A 19436-nucleotide genomic window follows, 5' to 3' on the forward strand; every position below is an offset into this window, starting at 1 on the left:
TACAAGGACATGGTGACCTCTAGTGGACAACCAGAGGCTTTATGTCGAATTACTCCCCGTAGATGGATCGAGTGTTTTCAAGAGAGAGACAGCAAAGACATACACATGTAAATATGTACATTGCGGAGTTCATGTGCAAAGTATTCACATTTCAATGAGCATAGTTATCAGCTATCTGTACGACTTTGTCTCTCCCTTTCCCTCTCTTTTGAATCTGCCATTTTGTGTAACAAAATCTAATAAGAGGTACATTGTCTACCGTGATCTAATTAGAAGTACAGTATCTACCGTGATCTAATTAGAGGTACAGTATCTACCATGATCTAATTAGAGGTACAGTATCTACCATGATCTAATTAGAGGTACAGTATTTACCGTGATCTAATTAGAGGTACAGTATCTACCATGATCTAATTAGAGGTACCTACCGTGATCTAATTAGAGGCACAGTATTTACCGTGATCTAATTAGAGGTACAGTATCTACCGTGATCTAATTAGAGATACAGTATCTACCATGATCTAATTAGGGGTACAGTATCTACCATGATCTAATTAGAGGTACAGTATCTACTGTGATCTAAATAGAGGTACAGGATCTACCATGGTCTAATTAGAGGTACAGTATCTACCATGATCTAATTAGAGGTACAGAATCTACCATGATCTAATTAGAGGTACAGTATCTACCGGGATCTAATTAGAGGTACAGTATCTACCATGATCTAATTAGAGGTACAGTATCTACCATGATCTAATTAGAGGTACAGTATCTACCATGATCTAATTAGAGGTATCTACCATGATCTAATTAGAGGTACAGTATTTACCGTGATCTAATTAGAGGTACAGTATCTACCATGATCTAATTAGAGGTATCTACCGTGATCTAATTAGAGGCACAGTATTTACCGTGATCTAATTAGAGGTACAGTATCTACCGTGATCTAATTAGAGGTACAGTATCTACCATGATCTAATTAGGGGTACAGTATCTACCATGATCTAATTAGAGGTACAGTATCTACTGTGATCTAATTAGAGGTACAGTATCTACCATGGTCTAATTAGAGGTACAATATCTACCATGATCTAATTAGAGGTACAGTATTTACCGTGATCTAATTAGAGGTACAGTATCTACCATGATATAATTAGAGGTATCTACCGTGATCTAATTAGAGGCACAGTATTTACCGTGATCTAATTAGAGGTACAGTATCTACCGTGATCTAATTAGAGGTACAGGATCTACCATGGTCTAATTAGAGGTACAGCATCTACCATGATCTAATTAGAGGGATAGTATCTACCATGATCTAATTAGAGGTATAGACTCTACCATGATCTAATTAGGGGTACAGTATCTACCATGATCTAATTAGAGGTACAGTATCTACTGTGATCTAAATAGAAGTACAGGATCTACCATGGTCTAATTAGAGGTACAGTATCTACCATGATCTAATTAGAGGTATCTACCGTGATCTAATTAGAGGTACAGTATCTATCATGATCTAATTAGAGGTATCTACTATGATCTAATTAGAGCTACAGTATCTGCCATGATCTAATTAGAGGTACAGCCTCTAGCATGATCTAATTAGAGATTTCTACCATGATCTAATTAGAGGTGCAGTATCTACCATGATCTAATTAGAGGTGCAGTATCTACCATGATCTAATTAGAGGTATCTACCTTGATCTAATTAGAGGTACAGTATCTACCATGATCTAATTAGAGGTGCAGTATCTACCATGATCTAATTAGAGGTACATTATCTACCATGATCTAATTAGAGGTATCTACCTTGATCTAATTAGAGGTACACTATCTACCGTGATCTAATTAGAGGTGCAGTATCTACCATGAACTAATTAGAGGTACACAATCTACCGTGATCTAATTAGAGGTGCAGTATCTGCCATGATCTAATTAGAGGTGCAGTATCTGCCATGATCTAATTAGAGGTACAGTATCTACCATGATCTAATTAGAGGTATCTGCCTTGATCTAATTAGAGGTACAGTATCTGCCATGATCTAATTAGAGGTATCTACCGTGATCTAATTAGAGGTATCTACCATGATCTAATTAGAGGTGCAGTATTACCATGATCTAATTAGAGGTATTTACCATGATCTAATTAGAGGTATCTACCATGATCTAATGAAAGGAACTGTATCTACAGTATCTACCATGATCTATTAAGAGGTAAATTATCTATCAAGATCTAATTAGAGTTACAGTATATACCATGATCTCATTTGAGGTACAGTATTTACCATGATCATATTAGAGGTCCAGTATCTACCATGATCTAATTAGAGGTACAATATCTTCCATGATCTAATTAAAGGTACAGTATCTACCATGATCTAATTAGAGGTACAATATCTTCCATGATCTAATTAGAGGTACAGTATCTACCATGATCTATATAAAGGTACAGTATCTACCATGATCTATATAAAGGTACAGTATCTACCATGATATAATTAGAGGTACAGTATCTACCATGATCTAATTAGAGGTACAGTATCTACCATGATCTATATAAAGGTACAGTATCTACCATGATCTATATAAAGGTACAGTATCTACCATGATCTAATTAGAGGTATTGTATCTACCATGATCTACCATATTTTTAGAGGTATCTACCATGATTAAATTTGAGGTATCTACCATGATCTAATTCGAGGTATTTGATATCTTATTAGAGGTACATTATATATACAAATGTGGACACCCCTTCACCCCTGCTATTTACACACAGCCATGCAATCTCCATAGCTAAACATTGGCCTTACTGAAGAGCTCAGTGTCTTTCAACGTGGCACGGTCATAGGATAAAACCTTTCCAACAAGTCAGTTCGTCAAATTTCTGCCCTGCTAGAGCTGCCCCGGTCAACTGTAAGTGATGTTATTGTGAAGTGGAAGCAACAACGGCTCAGCCGCGAAGTGAGTGCTGAAGAGCGTAGTTTGTAAAAATCATCTGTCCTCGGCTGCAACACTCACTACCAACTTCCAAACGGTCAGCACAAGAACTGTTCGTCGGGAGCTTAATGAAATGGTTTTCCATGGCTGAGCAGCCGCACACAAGCCTAAGATCACCATGTGCAATGCCAAGTGTCGGCTGGAGTGGTGAAAAGCTCGTCCCAATTGGACTCTGAAGCCGTGGAAACGCGTTCTCTGGAATGATGAATCACGCTTCACCATCTGGCAGTCCGACGGACAAATCTGGGTTTGGCGGATGATAGGAGAATGCTACCTGCCCCAACGTATAGTGCCAATGGTAAAGTTTGGTGGAGGAGGAACAATGGTCTGGGGCTGTTTTTCATGGTTCGGGCTAGGGCCCCTAGTTCCAGTGAAGGGTATTTTTAATGCTACAGCATACAATGACTTTCTAGACGATGACAACGCCCCCATGCAGAAAGCGAGGTCCATACAGAAAGGGTTTGTCAAGATCGGTTTGGAAGAACTTGACTGGCCTGCATAGAGCCCTGACCTCATCCCTAACAAACACTATTGGGATGCGAGCCAGGCCTAATCGCCCAATGTCAGAGCCCAACCTCACAACGCCTCTCCCCTATTTGACCTAGATAGTTTGTGTGTATGCATTGATATGTAGGCTACATGTGCTTTTTTAAAGAATGTATGTAGTTCTGTCCTTGAGCTGTTCTTGTCTATTGAAGTTCTGTATTATGTAATTCTGTATTATGTTTCATGTTTTGTGTGGACCACAGGAAGAGTAGCTGCTGCTTTTGCAACAGCTAATGGGGATACAAAAAAAATAAAAAATAAACCCTTGTGGCTGAATGGAAGCAAGTCCCTGCAGCAATGTTCCAACACCTAGTGGAAAGCCTTCCCAGAAGAGTGGAGGCTGTTATAGCAGCAAAGGGGGGACCAACCCCATATTAATGCCCGTGATTTTGGAACGAGATGTTCGACGAGCAGATGTCCACATACTTTTGGTCATGTAGTGTATCTACCATGATCTCTCGCAGAGCAATGGACCTTAGAAAGACATCTAGCTGCAACACTGAATTTCCAGAGGGCTATGGCCTAAATATTGAATTATTCAGAGCAAAGCAAAGCCAACAGAGAAAATGAAGCAGCATCGGACGGACGGACGGACGGACGGACAGACAGACAGACAGACAGACAGAGCCCCCAAGGCACAACTACGACGTCTGTCCGTCCGTCTGTGCTTCTGATGCTGCTTCATTTTCTCTGTTGGCTTTGCTTTGCTCTGAATAATTCAATATTTAGGCCATAGCCCTCTGGAAATTCAGTGTTGCAGCTAGATGTCTTTCTAAGGTCCATTGCTCTGCGAGAGCTCATGGTAGATACACTACATGACCAAAAGTATGTGGACATCTGCTCGTCGAACACCAAAAAAAATGGGCCTCCTGCAGCTGTCGCACGATGGGTATGTACACAGTCAATAGTAGGCTTTGAGGGGACTCCGATGGTAGGTACACCTATAGCTAGCTCATCTCTTGGCAGTAGTACTGTAAACTACTTTATCACCAACCTCAACCCAGAGTCAATCCGTGCACAGTCCACTGACACCCCTATCAGATCACAGCAAAATCAGTCTACTTAGAACAAAGCAATACTCAATCATGACGCATCAAAGCCAAAGGAACTGAATAATATTAAGAAATGCTATAGTTGGAGTGAAAGTAGTGTGGAAAAATAGCGAAAAACAATTAGGCAACAACAAATTCAATCCCTAATAGTGAATGTGTAAACTTGGCAGTAGAAAACCGAAACAGTAGATTTTACGTCTCAGCTTCTCTATCAAATCAAAAAACGTCAAGCAGACAAATTAAGAAAATGAACAACAATGACAAATGGTTTGATGAAGAATGCAAAAACTTAAGAAAGAAATTGAGAAACCTATCCAACCAAAAACATAGAGACCCAGAAAACCTGAGCCCTACGTCTTCACTATGGTGAATCACTACATTTACATTACATTTTAGTCATTTAGCAGACGCTCTTATCCAGAGCGACTTACCGTAGTGAATGCATACATTTCATGCATTTTATTTTATATATTTTTTATTTTGTACTGGCCCCCCGTGGGATTTGAACCCACAACCCTGGTGTTGCACACACCATGCTCTACCAACTGAGCCACAGGGAATACCAACAATATAGAAATACACTACGGAAAAAGAAGGATCAGCACATCAAAAATCACTTAAAATCTTTAGGGATAGGGGGCAGCATTGGGAAGTTTGGATGAAAAGCGTGCCCAGAATAAACTGCCTGTTACTCAGGCCCAGAAGGTAGAATATGCATATAATTAGTAGATTTTGATAGAAAACACTCTAAAGTTTACAAAACTGTTAAAATAATGTCTGTGAGTATAACAGAACTCATATGGCTGGCGAAAACCTGAGAAAAATCCAACTAGGAAGTGGGAATTCTGAGGTTTGTAGTTTTCAAGTGAATGCCTATCAAATATCCAGTGTCTGTGGGGTCAGATTAATGTGAGTCTGGAAGGAGAGTTTACAGTCTAACCAGAAACCCAGGTATTTGTAGTTGTCCACGTATTCTAAGTCAGAGCCGTCCAGAGTAGTGATGCTGGACGGGCGAGCAGGTGCGGGCAGTGATCGATTGAATAGCATGCATTTAGTTTTACTTGCGTTTAAGAGCAGTTGGAGGCCACGGAAGGAGAGTTGTATGCCATTGAAGCCCGTCTGGAGGTTAGTTAACACAGTGTCCAAAGAGGGGCCAGAAATATACAGAATGGTGTCATCTGCGTAGAGGTGGATCAAAGAATCACCAGCAGCAAGAGCAACATCATTGATGTATACAGAGAAGAGTCGGCCCAAGAATTGAACCCTGTGGCACACCCATAGAGACTGCCAGAGGTCCGGACAACAGGCCCTCCAATTTGACACACTGCACTCTATCAGAGAAGTAGTTGGTAAACCAGGCAAGACAATCATTTGAGAAACCAAGGCTGTCGAGTCTGCCAATAAGAATGTGGTGATTGACAGAGTCGAAAGCCTTGGCCAGGTTGATGAATACGGCTGCACAGTAATGTCTCTTATCGATGGCGGTTATGATGTGACATCACACAGAGAGACAGAGAGAGAGAGAGAGAGAGAGAGAGAGAGAGCGAGCGCGAGAGAGAGAGAGAGAGAGAGAGAGAGAGAGAGAGATGTTGATGGGAGTAGGATCTAACATTTCGGACCTCAGTGCTTTTCTGTCTCTGAGTGTGAAATGAGTTGGTGTTGTCCCTCGTTGAGTCCCTAATAGGTGGCCTGGTGTGGGGGGTCGCCTCACTGGGTGCCGGACCCTCACTGCTCTGTAGCTGATGGAGAGACAGAGAGACATACAGAGAGCAGGAAGCATGGATGAGTCTTAACACAGAGTTAGAGCAGCAGACACACTGGAGAATAGGTTATACATTATAGTTGTGACTATATTAGGTTTTCAGCCAGCAATGCATGTAAAAGTGAGTTTTTCCCCTAGTCATTTCCAGTCAATCTCCATATTACGTAACAAAATTAGGCACAACGATTGAAAACTAAATTCCCTAAATGGTCAGCAGATGGTGCCGTATCCACTCGCTAGTTTTCTTGCTGGAAGGATGCATTCTCCTGTATGGATTCTCTTAGAAGACATTTAAGAAATTCTACAAAGTTGTCAACACTGACACTTGAATGACCGAGATAGACTACATATCAGAAGTGCCTTCCATTTGAATATCCGAGAAAGGTGTTGTTGATATTTTCTCTGCTATCTTTTACAGCAAAGAATGAAGGTAAAGCTAACTAAATTAACTAAATTACATGGGGGCTAACAGGCTAATAATATTTAATTTTGTTGAAGGAGAAACAGAAAAAGTAGACAGAATTAGGATTACAGATCACAGTCTTATTCATGCAGCATGTCCTCATTTCTGATCTATCTGTTCTATGTACCGAGATGTGACGCAAAACTGAAACCTAGACACTCTCTCCTCTGCTAGCAACAGTACCTAAACCATATTCAATATTGAATTCAAGCCATATAGCCTAAATTATTGAAATTGTATCTGTTTCGTTAGTTGCTAGCTTGCTAGCCAGGCTCCCGGGTTCACGTCTTGTCTGAGCAGCCCTCTTATGGCACAAGTGTGCTAGCTGGCTAGCTAAGTCGTTGTACCTTGACATTTATTGACCCTCAACACACTTCTTTTGTTCAATTATCTCAGCCATAGTCCCAATTAAATTCAAGGCAGATGAACTATCTAACAGGCATGGGCTCTCCACCGTACGTAGCTAGCTAGTTAGCTAATCAAAACAATGCTCTTAAATGACATATAATAGCATAATGCCGTGACAGTTTCATCAAACGTTAGTAGAATGTTATAGCGATGTCTGTGCTTACCATGATCGTCGGTATTAGCTACTCTTTGGCCATATCTCCAATATTATTTGTAGTCTCATCACAAAATCATACACAAGTGTCCAGGCAATGTTGTTCTGCACTAAGATGGCTGTTCACTGATGTTGCAGCATCTTAGCCTGATTTATCCTGACTTTCTGGAAATTGTGTAATCAGAGCCGGTTCCAGGCATAAGTGACATAAGCGGTGGCTTAGGGCCCCCGGTCACTAGGGGGCCCGACCCAAAACATGTAAAAGAAAAATAGGAACTCAGTGGGCTCAACTTACTATTGAAAGTAAGAATAGTAGATGTTATGTCTGTCACTGACAGTCACTCAATTAGCCATGACAGCTAACAATTGTTAGATTGCTAGTTAGTCTAGCCAGCTATCTAATCTTGTCGCAATCATGAACAAAAACCAACTGGGCACGCAGGGCATGTGCCCTGACCTCCAGGGGCCCTGACTTCCAAGGGGCCCGGTGAATAATCTGTCGATCTGCCCTAATTGCTCCTGTATGTCGCTCTGAATAAGATTGTCTGCTGAATGGGCTCTCGAGTGGCGCAGCGGCCTAAGGCACTGCATTTCAGTTGTCATGACTCTCTCTCCTTGGTGAGGATCAAAGGTGCCAGATAAGCTTGGCACATTTCTGAAGATAGCCAGACCCCTCTCTCCCACAGAAGAGGGAATGGGGGGGCTGTGCCGGTGTTGACACCTTAACACTGGGTCGTAAATTTAAGCAGGAGGAAACTTTCCCTCTCTGCCTTTCAGTATCCACCAAAGGAATGTTTTGTCTAGAGAGAGTGTGGCCCGCTTGAAAACTCTAACGTCAAAAGATTGGCCATTGAAACATTATTTCTAACATAAAGAATGTGGGAAATGGTCAGTGGGGATTTAAAGAATAATACACATTCCAGTTGTCAGGTTTGCATCTAAATATGTATAACATATATGATTAAGTATGACAATACTTTTGTGAGATAATGGCTTTTCATATAAACCTGTGCCCAGTCAGTAACCACGCCCACGTGAGCATAGATATTATGTCAGCGTGATGGAACGTCCCCTTGGCCAGAGTGCTTAAAAGGACTTGCTAACAAAATTTACATCAGACCAAAACATGTCGGGTTCCTGCTGGCGTGTAAAGTGGTCGGGAGCTGAACCCTGAATAATCAACCATTGAGACCAGACAGGGTGGAGCGGTGGCTACACGGCTGAAAATGGTGAGACCAAGCAGACGGACGGTGTAAGCCGGTTGTCACAAATGGTTAAAACTGCAAGACCAAAAAGACGTGAGAACGTGGTTCACATGTTGAAATGGTTTAAACTCTACAGACCAGCTGACGTATATGCGAGCTGAACGTTACGAAATGGTTAGAAGCTCTGAAACTCCCAACACGAGTGAAGAAGATAAAGACTAGACCAGAACATTCACAGTCTGCAGCTGTGCATGTAAAGTAGTCTAGAACTTTGACTAAAGCCACAAGGGTGAGGAACAGATCCCTCTTACCACCGTGTGGTACACCTGAAGTATCTATTCTAACGAACACTCCAAGACCAAAAGCTCTACTACAAAGGACATTGTGACTACTTCTGGTGGACAAACCAGAGTCTTACATCCCTCGATAACTTCACCATAGGACCCATCGAGTTCAACAGAGAGACGGCAAAGACATCTACGTGCAAATATATACACTGCATTTCTTATCCGAATGAGCGGTCGTAAATGTGCAAAGTATTCATATTCCCGTGAGTGTAGCTTCCAAATGTATGTACAATAAGTTGACTCTTTGTCTCTCCTTCTCCTTACCTACCCCTCCCTTTACATTGTGTAACCAAACGGTCATGCTTTTGTTAGTCCACTAGGGACCTGTTTTCATTGTATTATGTTAGTAATCAATCACCTATACCGTGTGTGTGTTCTGTGTGATGATTTTGTTAGTTAGTAAATAAATAATTAAGCCAATTTGTGTATCTTCTGATTCATCAATTAGGTTAGGGTTCTTGTAGATATCCAAGGAGTATGTGACGTTCAGAATGAGACTGATATGAGGTAATAATAAATAATAAGTGACTTATCGAGATATATATCTATATATCTTAGAATTTAAATTGGGAGATAGTAACTCGTTAAACCATTTTTCCCGTGGTGCCCCAAATTCCTAATGAGTTAATTGTTACATGATTAATTTAATCTAATAACAATTAAACATAGTAGGTAATTATTAGATGAATAACAGTCATCAGATTGATGATAGTCATGTTACGACACAGTGCAAGAGGTGTCACTACAGTCCCTGGTTCGAATCCAGGCTGTATCACATCCGGCCGTGATTGGGAGTCCCATAGGGCAGCGCACAATTGGCCAAGTGTCATCCATGTGTTGCCGGGGTAGGCCGTCATTGCAAATAAGAATTTGTTCTTAACTGACTTGCCTAGTTAAATAAAGGATAAATAAAAAATGTAAAAAATTATGCAATGTCAAATGTAGGTGGGGGCCCCCCAACCAAAGGGCCCCCAAAATTCTAGAGCCGCCCGTGTGTAATTCATAAACAACTTCGCTATTGAAATGCATGCAGCAGGTGATGAGACCAGTTCCAAAAGTATTACTATATCAAAACCTAAAAAACATATTGTAATACAGTCATCAGTACTATTCATATAAACCCACTGGACCTCCTTAGCACAGACACACAAGAATATGAAACAAAGATTATTGACTTTATTTTAAATTATGATGTAATGGTGGATGAAAAACACATTGTTGAATGTGGTAGCTGCAAGCTGTCTGTTTACATCCCTCTCAGTCCAACCACCAGACTGCTATAGTAGAGGGAGAGAGTTTACAAGAAAAAAGGGTAGCTGGAGGTTCAGATCTCCTGGAGTGGTACCCTCCTGTAGCTTATCAACCAGCTAGTTATTAGAATCAGGATCTTGTGTCAAGTCTGTTGATTCCATCTTCTTCTGGTCATCGCCATTGTGGTACTCCAGCCTTCTGGGGCCTGATTGGTGTCACACTTTTCCCCCAGCCGCAACTAACACACCTGATTAAACTAATTGCATTCCGAGAACTAGAGTTGCCAAGATCACCTGGAAAACATAAATACTTTCACAATTACTTTGTTTGCAAACTGTAGCAACAAAGAAAAAAACAAGCAATGCTCTCATATCTACCCTACATGCTTGTGTTTGGCAAAGAAAGCAAACAGGTACGCGTAACAAACATTAATTGAAGTATAATGTGTTCACAGAGTTGGATCTAGTCTACATACAGTAGCCAGGGAGAGGTGAGGTGGGGAATGGGATTAGTCTAGATAGAATAGTGTTTCTTAATTCTGGTCCTGGGATTCAATGGGGTGTACATGATTGTTTTTGTCTAGGACTACACACAGCCAATTCAAATGATCCATGATTGTTTTTGTCTAGGACTACACACAGCCAATTCAAATGATCCATGATTGTTTTTGTCTAGGACTACACACAGCCAATTCAAATGATCCACTTATTTACATTTTAGTTATTTAGCAGACGCTCTTATCCAGAGCGACTTCCAATTAGTTCATTCATCTTATTTGTATTTATTATGGATCCCCATTAGCTGCTGCCAAGCTACTCTTCCTGGGGTCCAGCAACATAAGACAGTTATACACACTTTAAAAGTGCAAGAGGTAGGGTTTCAGATGGGCAGGGACTCTGATGTCCTAGCTTCAGGGAGAAGCTGGTTCCACCATTGGGGTACCAGGGCAGAGAGAGCTTGGACTGGGCTGAGCGGGAGCTGCCCTCCTGTACGGGTTGGACGGCCAAGAGACCAGAGATGGCAGAACGGAGTGCTCGGGTTGGGGTGTAGGGGCAGGCCCTCTTGCTGCTCCATAGGTAAGCACCATGGTCTTGTGGTGGATGTGAGTTTTGACTGGAAGCCAGTGGAGTGTCTGGAGGAGGGGCGTAACTTGGGAAGGTTGAAAACCAGGCGGGCTGCAGCGGTCTGGATAAGTTGCAGGGGTTTGATGGGACAAGCGGGGAGTGCAGCCAACAGAGAGTTGTCAGAAGGAGAAAAGTAGTCAATTGTTATCCGCATAGCAATGACAGGCGAAACCGTGTGAGGATATGATGGAGCCAAGTGACTTAATGTATAGTGAGAATTCATCGCCAAGTGGGTAACCCACCTCTACCATCCGTCCTATTGGCCAATGTGCAATCATTGGAGAATAAAATGGATGAGCTCCGTTCAAGACTATCCTACCAACGGGACATTAAAAACTGTAATATCTTATGTTTCACCGAGTCGTGGCTGAACGACGACATGTATAATATACAGTTGGCAGGTTTTTCCGTGTATCGGCAAGACAGAACAGCTGCATACGTTAAGACAAGGGTTGGCGGTCTGTGTCTATTTGTCAATAACAGCTGGTGCGCAAAATAAAAAATTAAGGAAGTCTCTAGGTTTTGCATGATAAGCTGTAGACCACACTATTTCATCTATATTTTTCATAACTATCTATTTACCACCACAAACCGATGCCGGCCCTAAGACCGCACTCAATGAACTGTATAAGGCCATAAGCAAATAGGAAAACGCTCATCCAGAGGCAGCGCTCCTAGTGGCCGGGGACTTTAATGCAGGGAAACTTAAATCCGTTTTACCTCATTTCTACCAGCATGTTAAATGTGCAACCAGAGGGAAAAAAACTTAGACCACGTTTACTCCACACACAGAGACGTGTACAAAGCTCTCCCTCACCCTCCATTTGGAAAATCTGACCATAATTCTATCCTCATGATTCCCGCTTACAAACAAAAACTAATGCAGGAAGCACCAGTGACTCGGTCAATAAAGCAGTGGTCAGATGACGGAGACGCTAAGCTACAGGACTGTTTTGCTGCACAGACTGGAATACGTTCTGGGATTCTTCCGATGGCATTGAGGAGTACACCACATCAGTCACTGGCTTCATCAATAAGTACATCGATGTTGTCCTCACAGTAACCGTACGTACATACCCCAACCAGAAGCCATGGACTACAGACAACATCCGCACTGAGCTAAAGGCTAGAGCTGCCGCTTTCAAGGAGCGGGACTCTAACCCGGACGCTTATAAGAAATCCCACTATGCCCTCCGACCAACCATCAAACAGGGAAAGCATCAATACAGGACTAAGATCGAATTGTACAACACCAGCTCCGACGCTCATTGGATGTGGCAGGGCTTGCAAACTATTACAGACTACAAAGGGAAGCACAGCCGCGGGCTGCCCAGTGACACAAGCCCAGTGACACGAGCCTGGTTAGTATGTCACTAGATTGATATACTACTCAGGCTTTTATAAAGCTAGCCAACTTCATTTAGCTTCACATTCCAGGTCAGGCTTCATCCTTACTACAACAGTGGATATCGCTTGCTCGCCCGCCTGCCACTAACTCTAGCAGCTTTTAACTGCGTGTGCATGTCGCACATGGCTAGTCGAATGCCGAACTTTTCATTGAGACAATGCTGAAACATCAATCCATGTGCAAGTCAGTGCTACCTTTTAAGTTGTAACAAAATCAAAAGATATTTAGCAAATTCAGCAGGCTATGCTGTGAAATAGGCTTTTAAAAGTGCTGTCTTTGGTGTGCTTAACAATGCACTAGCAGCTTTTTCCCGCTACTATTGCCCCTTCCATCCATGGAACAGCTTGTTGCGTTGTGGCATTTTGGCAATCATGGGTACACTAGCAATGGCTGCCAGTCTTGACTTGAATGGGAACCGCCATCTATGTTTATGGTTGGTTGCGGCTGTCAGTTTGCCTTTTGCAAATGTCTAAATACAATCGCGCAAAAAACATACCGTTTAGAAAGCAAATGCTGTCCTTGCTAAATGTGTAATGTGATAGGTATTTTAATATTTTTTAAAAGCACACACAAAAAAAACATTTGATTAATAAAATGTTGAATCAGTAGTCACCTTCCTCAAATGTGACCGGCTGGCTTGATTCGGTCTTATGTAGCAACATTTTAAGTTGTGTTTTTTACATTGGATAAAAGTAGAGGGTATAAAATAAAATAGAGTTGAGGAACAATGGGAAAGTAACTCTGCTTTGAAAGTTGCTAAACTTGTAACCCTACTTTTGAGAAAATGGCCCTCGAATGGTTTGTTACAAGTACTGGAAAGCTCTTCGTCTACACCCATTCAGCATCATTCACACCCTCTTAAGCCTTTGCCCCACCCATCTCTTTAAGGATTCAAATGCATGACATCAGCAGCCTGGTGGTCTAAAATAGCATAACTGGTGTATTTTTAACACCAATAAACCCATCCGTTTAAAAATTATTTTAGTATATGTCCATCCAGCAAACCAGGCAACTAAAAGCAACTTTCTAAACTATTTTTTGGTCTGTTTCTAACTTGTTAACGTAAAGTTAGCTGGCTAGTCAGTTCAAATAATAACCACATATAGCGGAAATGTTAACTTTAGCTAATTTGTATTAATTAACCTGTTAGGGCTAGGGGGCAGTATTTACACGGCCGGATAAAAAACGTACCCGATTTAATCTGGTTACTACTCCTGCCCAGTAACTAGAATATGCATATAATTATTGGCTTTGGATAGAAAACACCCTAAAGTTTCTAAAACTGTTTGAATGGTGTCTGTGAGTATAACAGAACTCATATGGCAGGCAAAAACCTGAGAAGATTCCATGCAGGAAGTGGCCTGTCTGACAAGTTGTTGTTCTTCTTGCCTCTGTTTATTGAAGACTGAGGATCTTTGCTGTAACGTGACACTTCCTACGGCTCCCATAGGCTCTCAGAGCCCGGGAAAAAGCTGAACGATGTCGAGGCAGCCCCAGGCTGAAACACATTATCGTTTTTGACAAGTGGCCGATCAGAGGACAATGGGCTTAGGCGTGTGCCCGAGTCGACCCCATGCTTTATTTTCTTTCGTCTGTTTACCTAATTGCAGATTCCCGGTCGGAATATTATCGCTTTTTTACGAGAAAAATGGCATAAAAATTGATTTTAAACAGCGGTTGACATGCTTCGAAGTACGGTAATGGAATATTTAGAACTTTTTTGTCACGAAATGCGTCGTGTGCGTGACCCTTATTTACCATTCGGATAGTGTCTTGAACGCACGAACAAAACGCCGCTGTTTGAACATAACTATGGATTATTTGGGACCAAACCAACATTTGTTATTGACGTAGAAGTCCTGGGAGTGCATTTTGACGAAGAACACCAAAGGTAATCAAACTTTTCTAATAGTAAATCGGAGTTTGGTGAAGGCTAAACTTGCTGGGTGTCTAAATAGCTAGCCCTGTGATGCCGGGCTATCTACTTAGAATATTGCAAAATGTGCTTTCACCAAAAAGCTATTTTAAAATCGGACATATCGAATGCATAGAGGAGTTCTGTATCTATAATTCTTAAAATAATTGTTATGCTTCTTGTGAACGTTTATCGTGAGTAATTTAGTAAATTGTTAGTAAATTCGCCGGAAGTTTGCGGGGGGTATGCTAGTTCTGAACGTCACATGCTAATGTAAAAAGCTGGTTTTTGATATAAATATGAACTTGATTGAACAAAACATGCATGTATTGTATAACATAATGTCCTAGGTGTGTCATCTGATGAAAATCATCAAAGGTTAGTGCTGCATTTAGCTGTCTTCTGGGTTTTTGTGACATTATATGCTAGCTTGAAAAATGGGTGTCTGATTATTTCTGGCTGGGTACTCTGCTGACATAATCTAATGTTTTGCTTTCGTTGTAAAGCCTTTTTGAAATCGGACAGTGTGGTTAGATTAACGAGAGTCTTGTCTTTAAAATGCTGTAAAATAGTCATATGTTTGAGAAATTGAAGTAATAGCATTTCTAAGGTATTTGAATAACGCGCCACAGGATTCCACTGGCTGTTACGTAGGTGGGACGATTTGGTGCCACCTACCCTAGAGAGGTTATTACAGGAAAATAAACTCACAACAAGATCATTATTTACAAGTTATTGGCAAGCTAATTACAGAAAATATCTTACAGTTGTGAGTAAGGCGAAATAAAAGCAGGGCATTCTACCGAAGAATGTTAGAACTTGGACACAAACTTGGTCTCGGAGGCCTAACGTTATATCCTAATTTGACTCATATTGTTCTTCACATTAGTCTCTGGTAAACACACACTATATCAAATTTACATTTACATTTTAGTCATTTAGCAGACGCTCTTATCCAGAGCCACTTACAGTAGTGAATGCATACATTTCATACATTTCCCCCACCCCGTACTGGTCCCCCGTGGGAATCGAACCCACAACCCTGGCGTTGCAAACACATTGCAAACACCATGCTCTACCAACTGAGCCACAGTTTATTTGTCATATGCACAGGATACAGAAGGTATAAACAGTACAGTGATATGGTACCTTGCATAGTGGAGTCTTTTGTTTAGACATGTAGCTAGCTAACTAGCTAAACAATTAACCATAATCTCAACTCATGTTACTATCCTGCATGAATCTGCAGGTAGCTAATCAACTAGATTCAATGTTAGCTACCTAGCTAACATTAGGCTATAACTAGCAATGCAAATGGGTCTGAGATATGAATAATATTACTACAAAGATCATGCACGTAACGTTAGCTAGCGAGCCAGCCAGCTAACGTTAGCTAGTTAGCTAACAGTACGCTTCAATTTTCAATGAAAACAACTTTCTGACTAAATTAAAAACACATAATATCTGAAAATGTAGCTAGTTAGACTCTCTTACCCGTATACATGGATGGATGCTTCTCTCTCTCTGTCACAGATGCCATGGTTGCCTTTAGTTTGAAGATGTCATCCGGAGACAAGTGTTTTATACAACAGCCTTCTGTTTGTTCTCTTTTTGACTCCCTCTGCATATTTGCAATCAAACGGCAGAATATTCTAGATCTCCTTAGCTATCCTACTCTTCTTCCACCAGGCATTCTACTGATTTCAAAACTCTGTCCTCCAGAAAGTGAGGAGCAATTATTTTGCAGTTATTCGTGATATCTTTCAAAAAAGCCACGTTAGAAAGGATTACCTACACATACTGAGCAGCCCATGTTATAGACAGAAGGTGCTACATGGCAGACCAATCTGAACTCATCTCTCAGCATGTCCAGCCCATCCATTATATTAGCCAATCAATGGTAGCGGGAAGGTTCATGCCTTTTTCCATGGCTAAACCAACTAGGCTCTTAATGTAACAATTTTGTTAACATTTACAGATGGCATACAAGTTTGTTACTAAGGCACATGAAAGTGCAATGTTCCAGAAGGCATTTATGCCAAAAAAAAACTAATTTTGAGAAAAAATAAATGTTTACGTTCAAATGCCTCTCCTGTGAAGTAGTGACATGCGACATACGCCTAGTTTCCTGAAACAAGTCACAAATAAAGGAGATGAGGACTTCGTGAGAGGGAGGGTATCTGATTTCATTGGTCCTCAACTCATGTCTCAGACACTTCATTCAGGATAAATGGAGTTAGACCTTAGTTAGCCTACCCCGGAGCAGGTTCGTTCTGAAGGATTCATTGCCATAGAAAAGGTGGGACACTTTCATGGTACCTAAATTGAACCTTGCCTGGAAACCCAATGTTGAATTGCATTTAAAGTTTCCTCTCATGACCTCTACAAGACAGAATTTTGAATAAAATTATATTTTAACATACTTTGTGAGACAATATATCCATAAGAAAGTATAATTCCATCAACTTTTCAAAGCGGTGGTAGTGCGTTCAGATTTCTATCACCTGAAGCATGCCACAAGATAAAAACACATCCTGATTCAAAACTCTAATTTCTGCCCGCGGTAGAACTTAATGCAATTCAACATCGGGTTTCCAGGAAAGTTGAACCCAGAGTTGACCAAAGTTACCTTGCTAACTCCTGAAACCTGATTTGTAGTATAGGGCTCAGGACGAAGCCCTCTCTGTTGCGGTCTCCTCTGTCCCACCGCTACAGCACTATACTCCCAGTTCACCCCCAACAAGCTGATCACCGTGTATGTGAATGCATGCATCTAGCCACACACACACACATAACTGTAAATCAACCATACACTAACACAATCTACAAACAATTAACAAACCAATCAGTAATTAGCAAGGGGTGAATCGGGTCACCTCCTCCAGAACCTTCTCAAAGCGGGCTCGTACCTGGGGGTTTCGCATGGGAAGGAGATGTACTAATTATTACACACACCCACGTAAATAGATAAAGGCAGGTTTCCAGTAGAACCTCATATTACAATATTGAGAAAAGAGTAAATACAAAAAAAAACATGATATTCTGTACTTACTTTGATTGGAGTTGTACTGTATTTTCAAATGTGTTGGCGGATTAAAGCTGGATATCCTTGATCTACAAAATGTGGTAAAAAGAAGCAATATCAGATCAAGACTGAGGCAAAAAACGCTTTGTAAATTATAGACATTTAATCATAGGACTGGATGGTTTCAAATACTAACTTTAATTAGCTAGCTAGCTAGTTGTTCTACTCATCAAGACCTTTTCAAATAGGAAGTCAACTCGGCTGTTTACACCTAGCATTAGACAACTAGGTAGGAATCGTAGCTAAGACTTGAATGTCTCTCTGGTTGATAACGTTAACTAGCTAGGTCAAAGCAATGTATAGCCAGATAATAGTATTTCTGGCTTAGTCATAAATAGCTAGCTAGCTAAATAACTGGCTAGGTAGCTAACGTTATAACATTTAGGACATTCAGTACCAGTCAAAAGTTTGGACACATCTACTCATTCAAAGGTTTTTCTTTATATTTACTATTTTCTACATTGTAGAATAATAGTGAAGACATCAACACTATGAAATAACACATATGGAATCATGTATTAACCAAAAAAGTGTTAAACAAATTTAAATATATTTTATATTTCAGATTCTTCAAAGTAGCCACACTTTGCGTTGATGACAGCTTTGCACACTTTTTTTATACAGAAGATACAGAAAAGCGTGCAAAGCTGTCATCAAGGCAAATGGTGGCTACTTTGAAGAACCTAAAATCTAAAATATATTTTGATTTGTTTAACACTTTTTGGTTATTACATGATTCCATATGTGTTAATTCATAGTTTTGATGTCTTCACTATTAGGTAGAAAACAGTAAAATAAAGAAAAACCCTTGAACCAGTAGTTGTGTCCAAACTTTTGACTGGTACTGTAAATGTGTTATATTCCTAACCAATTGTGTTCCTTTGAGTTGTTTGTAACTTATTTTTTTACTTATTTTGTACATGCTGCTACCGTCTCTTATGACCGAAAATAACTTCTGGGCTTCAGAACTGCGATTACTCACCACGGACTGGCAGATCCCTTTTTTTCCTTTAATGAGTCCGACGAGCCCAACGTGAATGATATACTGCTCTCCTGGGTACAGGCCCAGATCCCCGTCATTTGCGTGTAGAGAAGGCGGAGAAAAAGGGGCCAGAGGTCTTCCGAGAATTCATAGGCGACTGAATAAACCCTAACTTCCTTCCATTCTGCTAGCAAACGTGCAATCTTTGGATAATAAAACGATGACCTACGCAGATTATTAAACTACCAACGGTACATTCAAAACTGTAATATCTTATGCTTCACGGAGTCGTGGCTGAACGACGACATTATCAACATAGCTGGCTGGTAATACGCTGCACCGGCAGGACAGAACAGCAGCGTCTGGAAAGACAAGGTGTGGCGTACGATGTATTTTGTAAATAACAGCTGGGGCATGATATCTAAGATTTTGCTCGCCTGAAGTACAGTATCTCATGATAAGCTGTAGACCACACTATATACCTAGAGAGTTTTCATCTGTAGTTTTTGTAGCTGTCTACATACCACCACAGACTGATGCTGGCACTAAGACCGCATTGAATGAGCTGTATTCCGTCATAAGCAAACAGGAAAACGCTCACCCAGAGGCGGCGCTCCAAGTAGCCGGGAACTTTAACGCAGGGAAACTTAAATCCGTTTGACCAAATTTCTATCAGCATATTAAATGTGCAATCAGAGGGGAAAAAAACTCTGGACCACCTTTAGTCCAAACAC

The 19436-nt window shown here is 40.9% G+C and overlaps 1 protein-coding gene across 7 annotated transcripts in view; it reads right to left on the reverse strand.

The window, feature by feature from the left end:
- LOC115151403 (cyclin-dependent kinase-like 5) overlaps positions 1 to 19436 on the reverse strand; it is a 141014-nt gene that overhangs the window by 22669 nt on the left and 98909 nt on the right. For 6 of the 7 annotated variants that reach the window (XM_029695310.1, XM_029695312.1, XM_029695311.1 and 3 more), the window contains exon 13: positions 6218 to 6337. The exons of the other annotated variant lie outside the window; for it this stretch is intronic. In XM_029695310.1, the coding sequence (XP_029551170.1) occupies positions 6218 to 6337 (120 nt within the window). The remainder of the gene's footprint in view (positions 1 to 6217; positions 6338 to 19436) is intronic. 7 annotated transcript variants of the gene reach the window in all.

Source organism: Salmo trutta, chromosome 17 (genome assembly GCF_901001165.1).
Source record: "Salmo trutta chromosome 17, fSalTru1.1, whole genome shotgun sequence".
Classification (NCBI taxonomy): Eukaryota; Metazoa; Chordata; class Actinopteri; order Salmoniformes; family Salmonidae; genus Salmo; species Salmo trutta.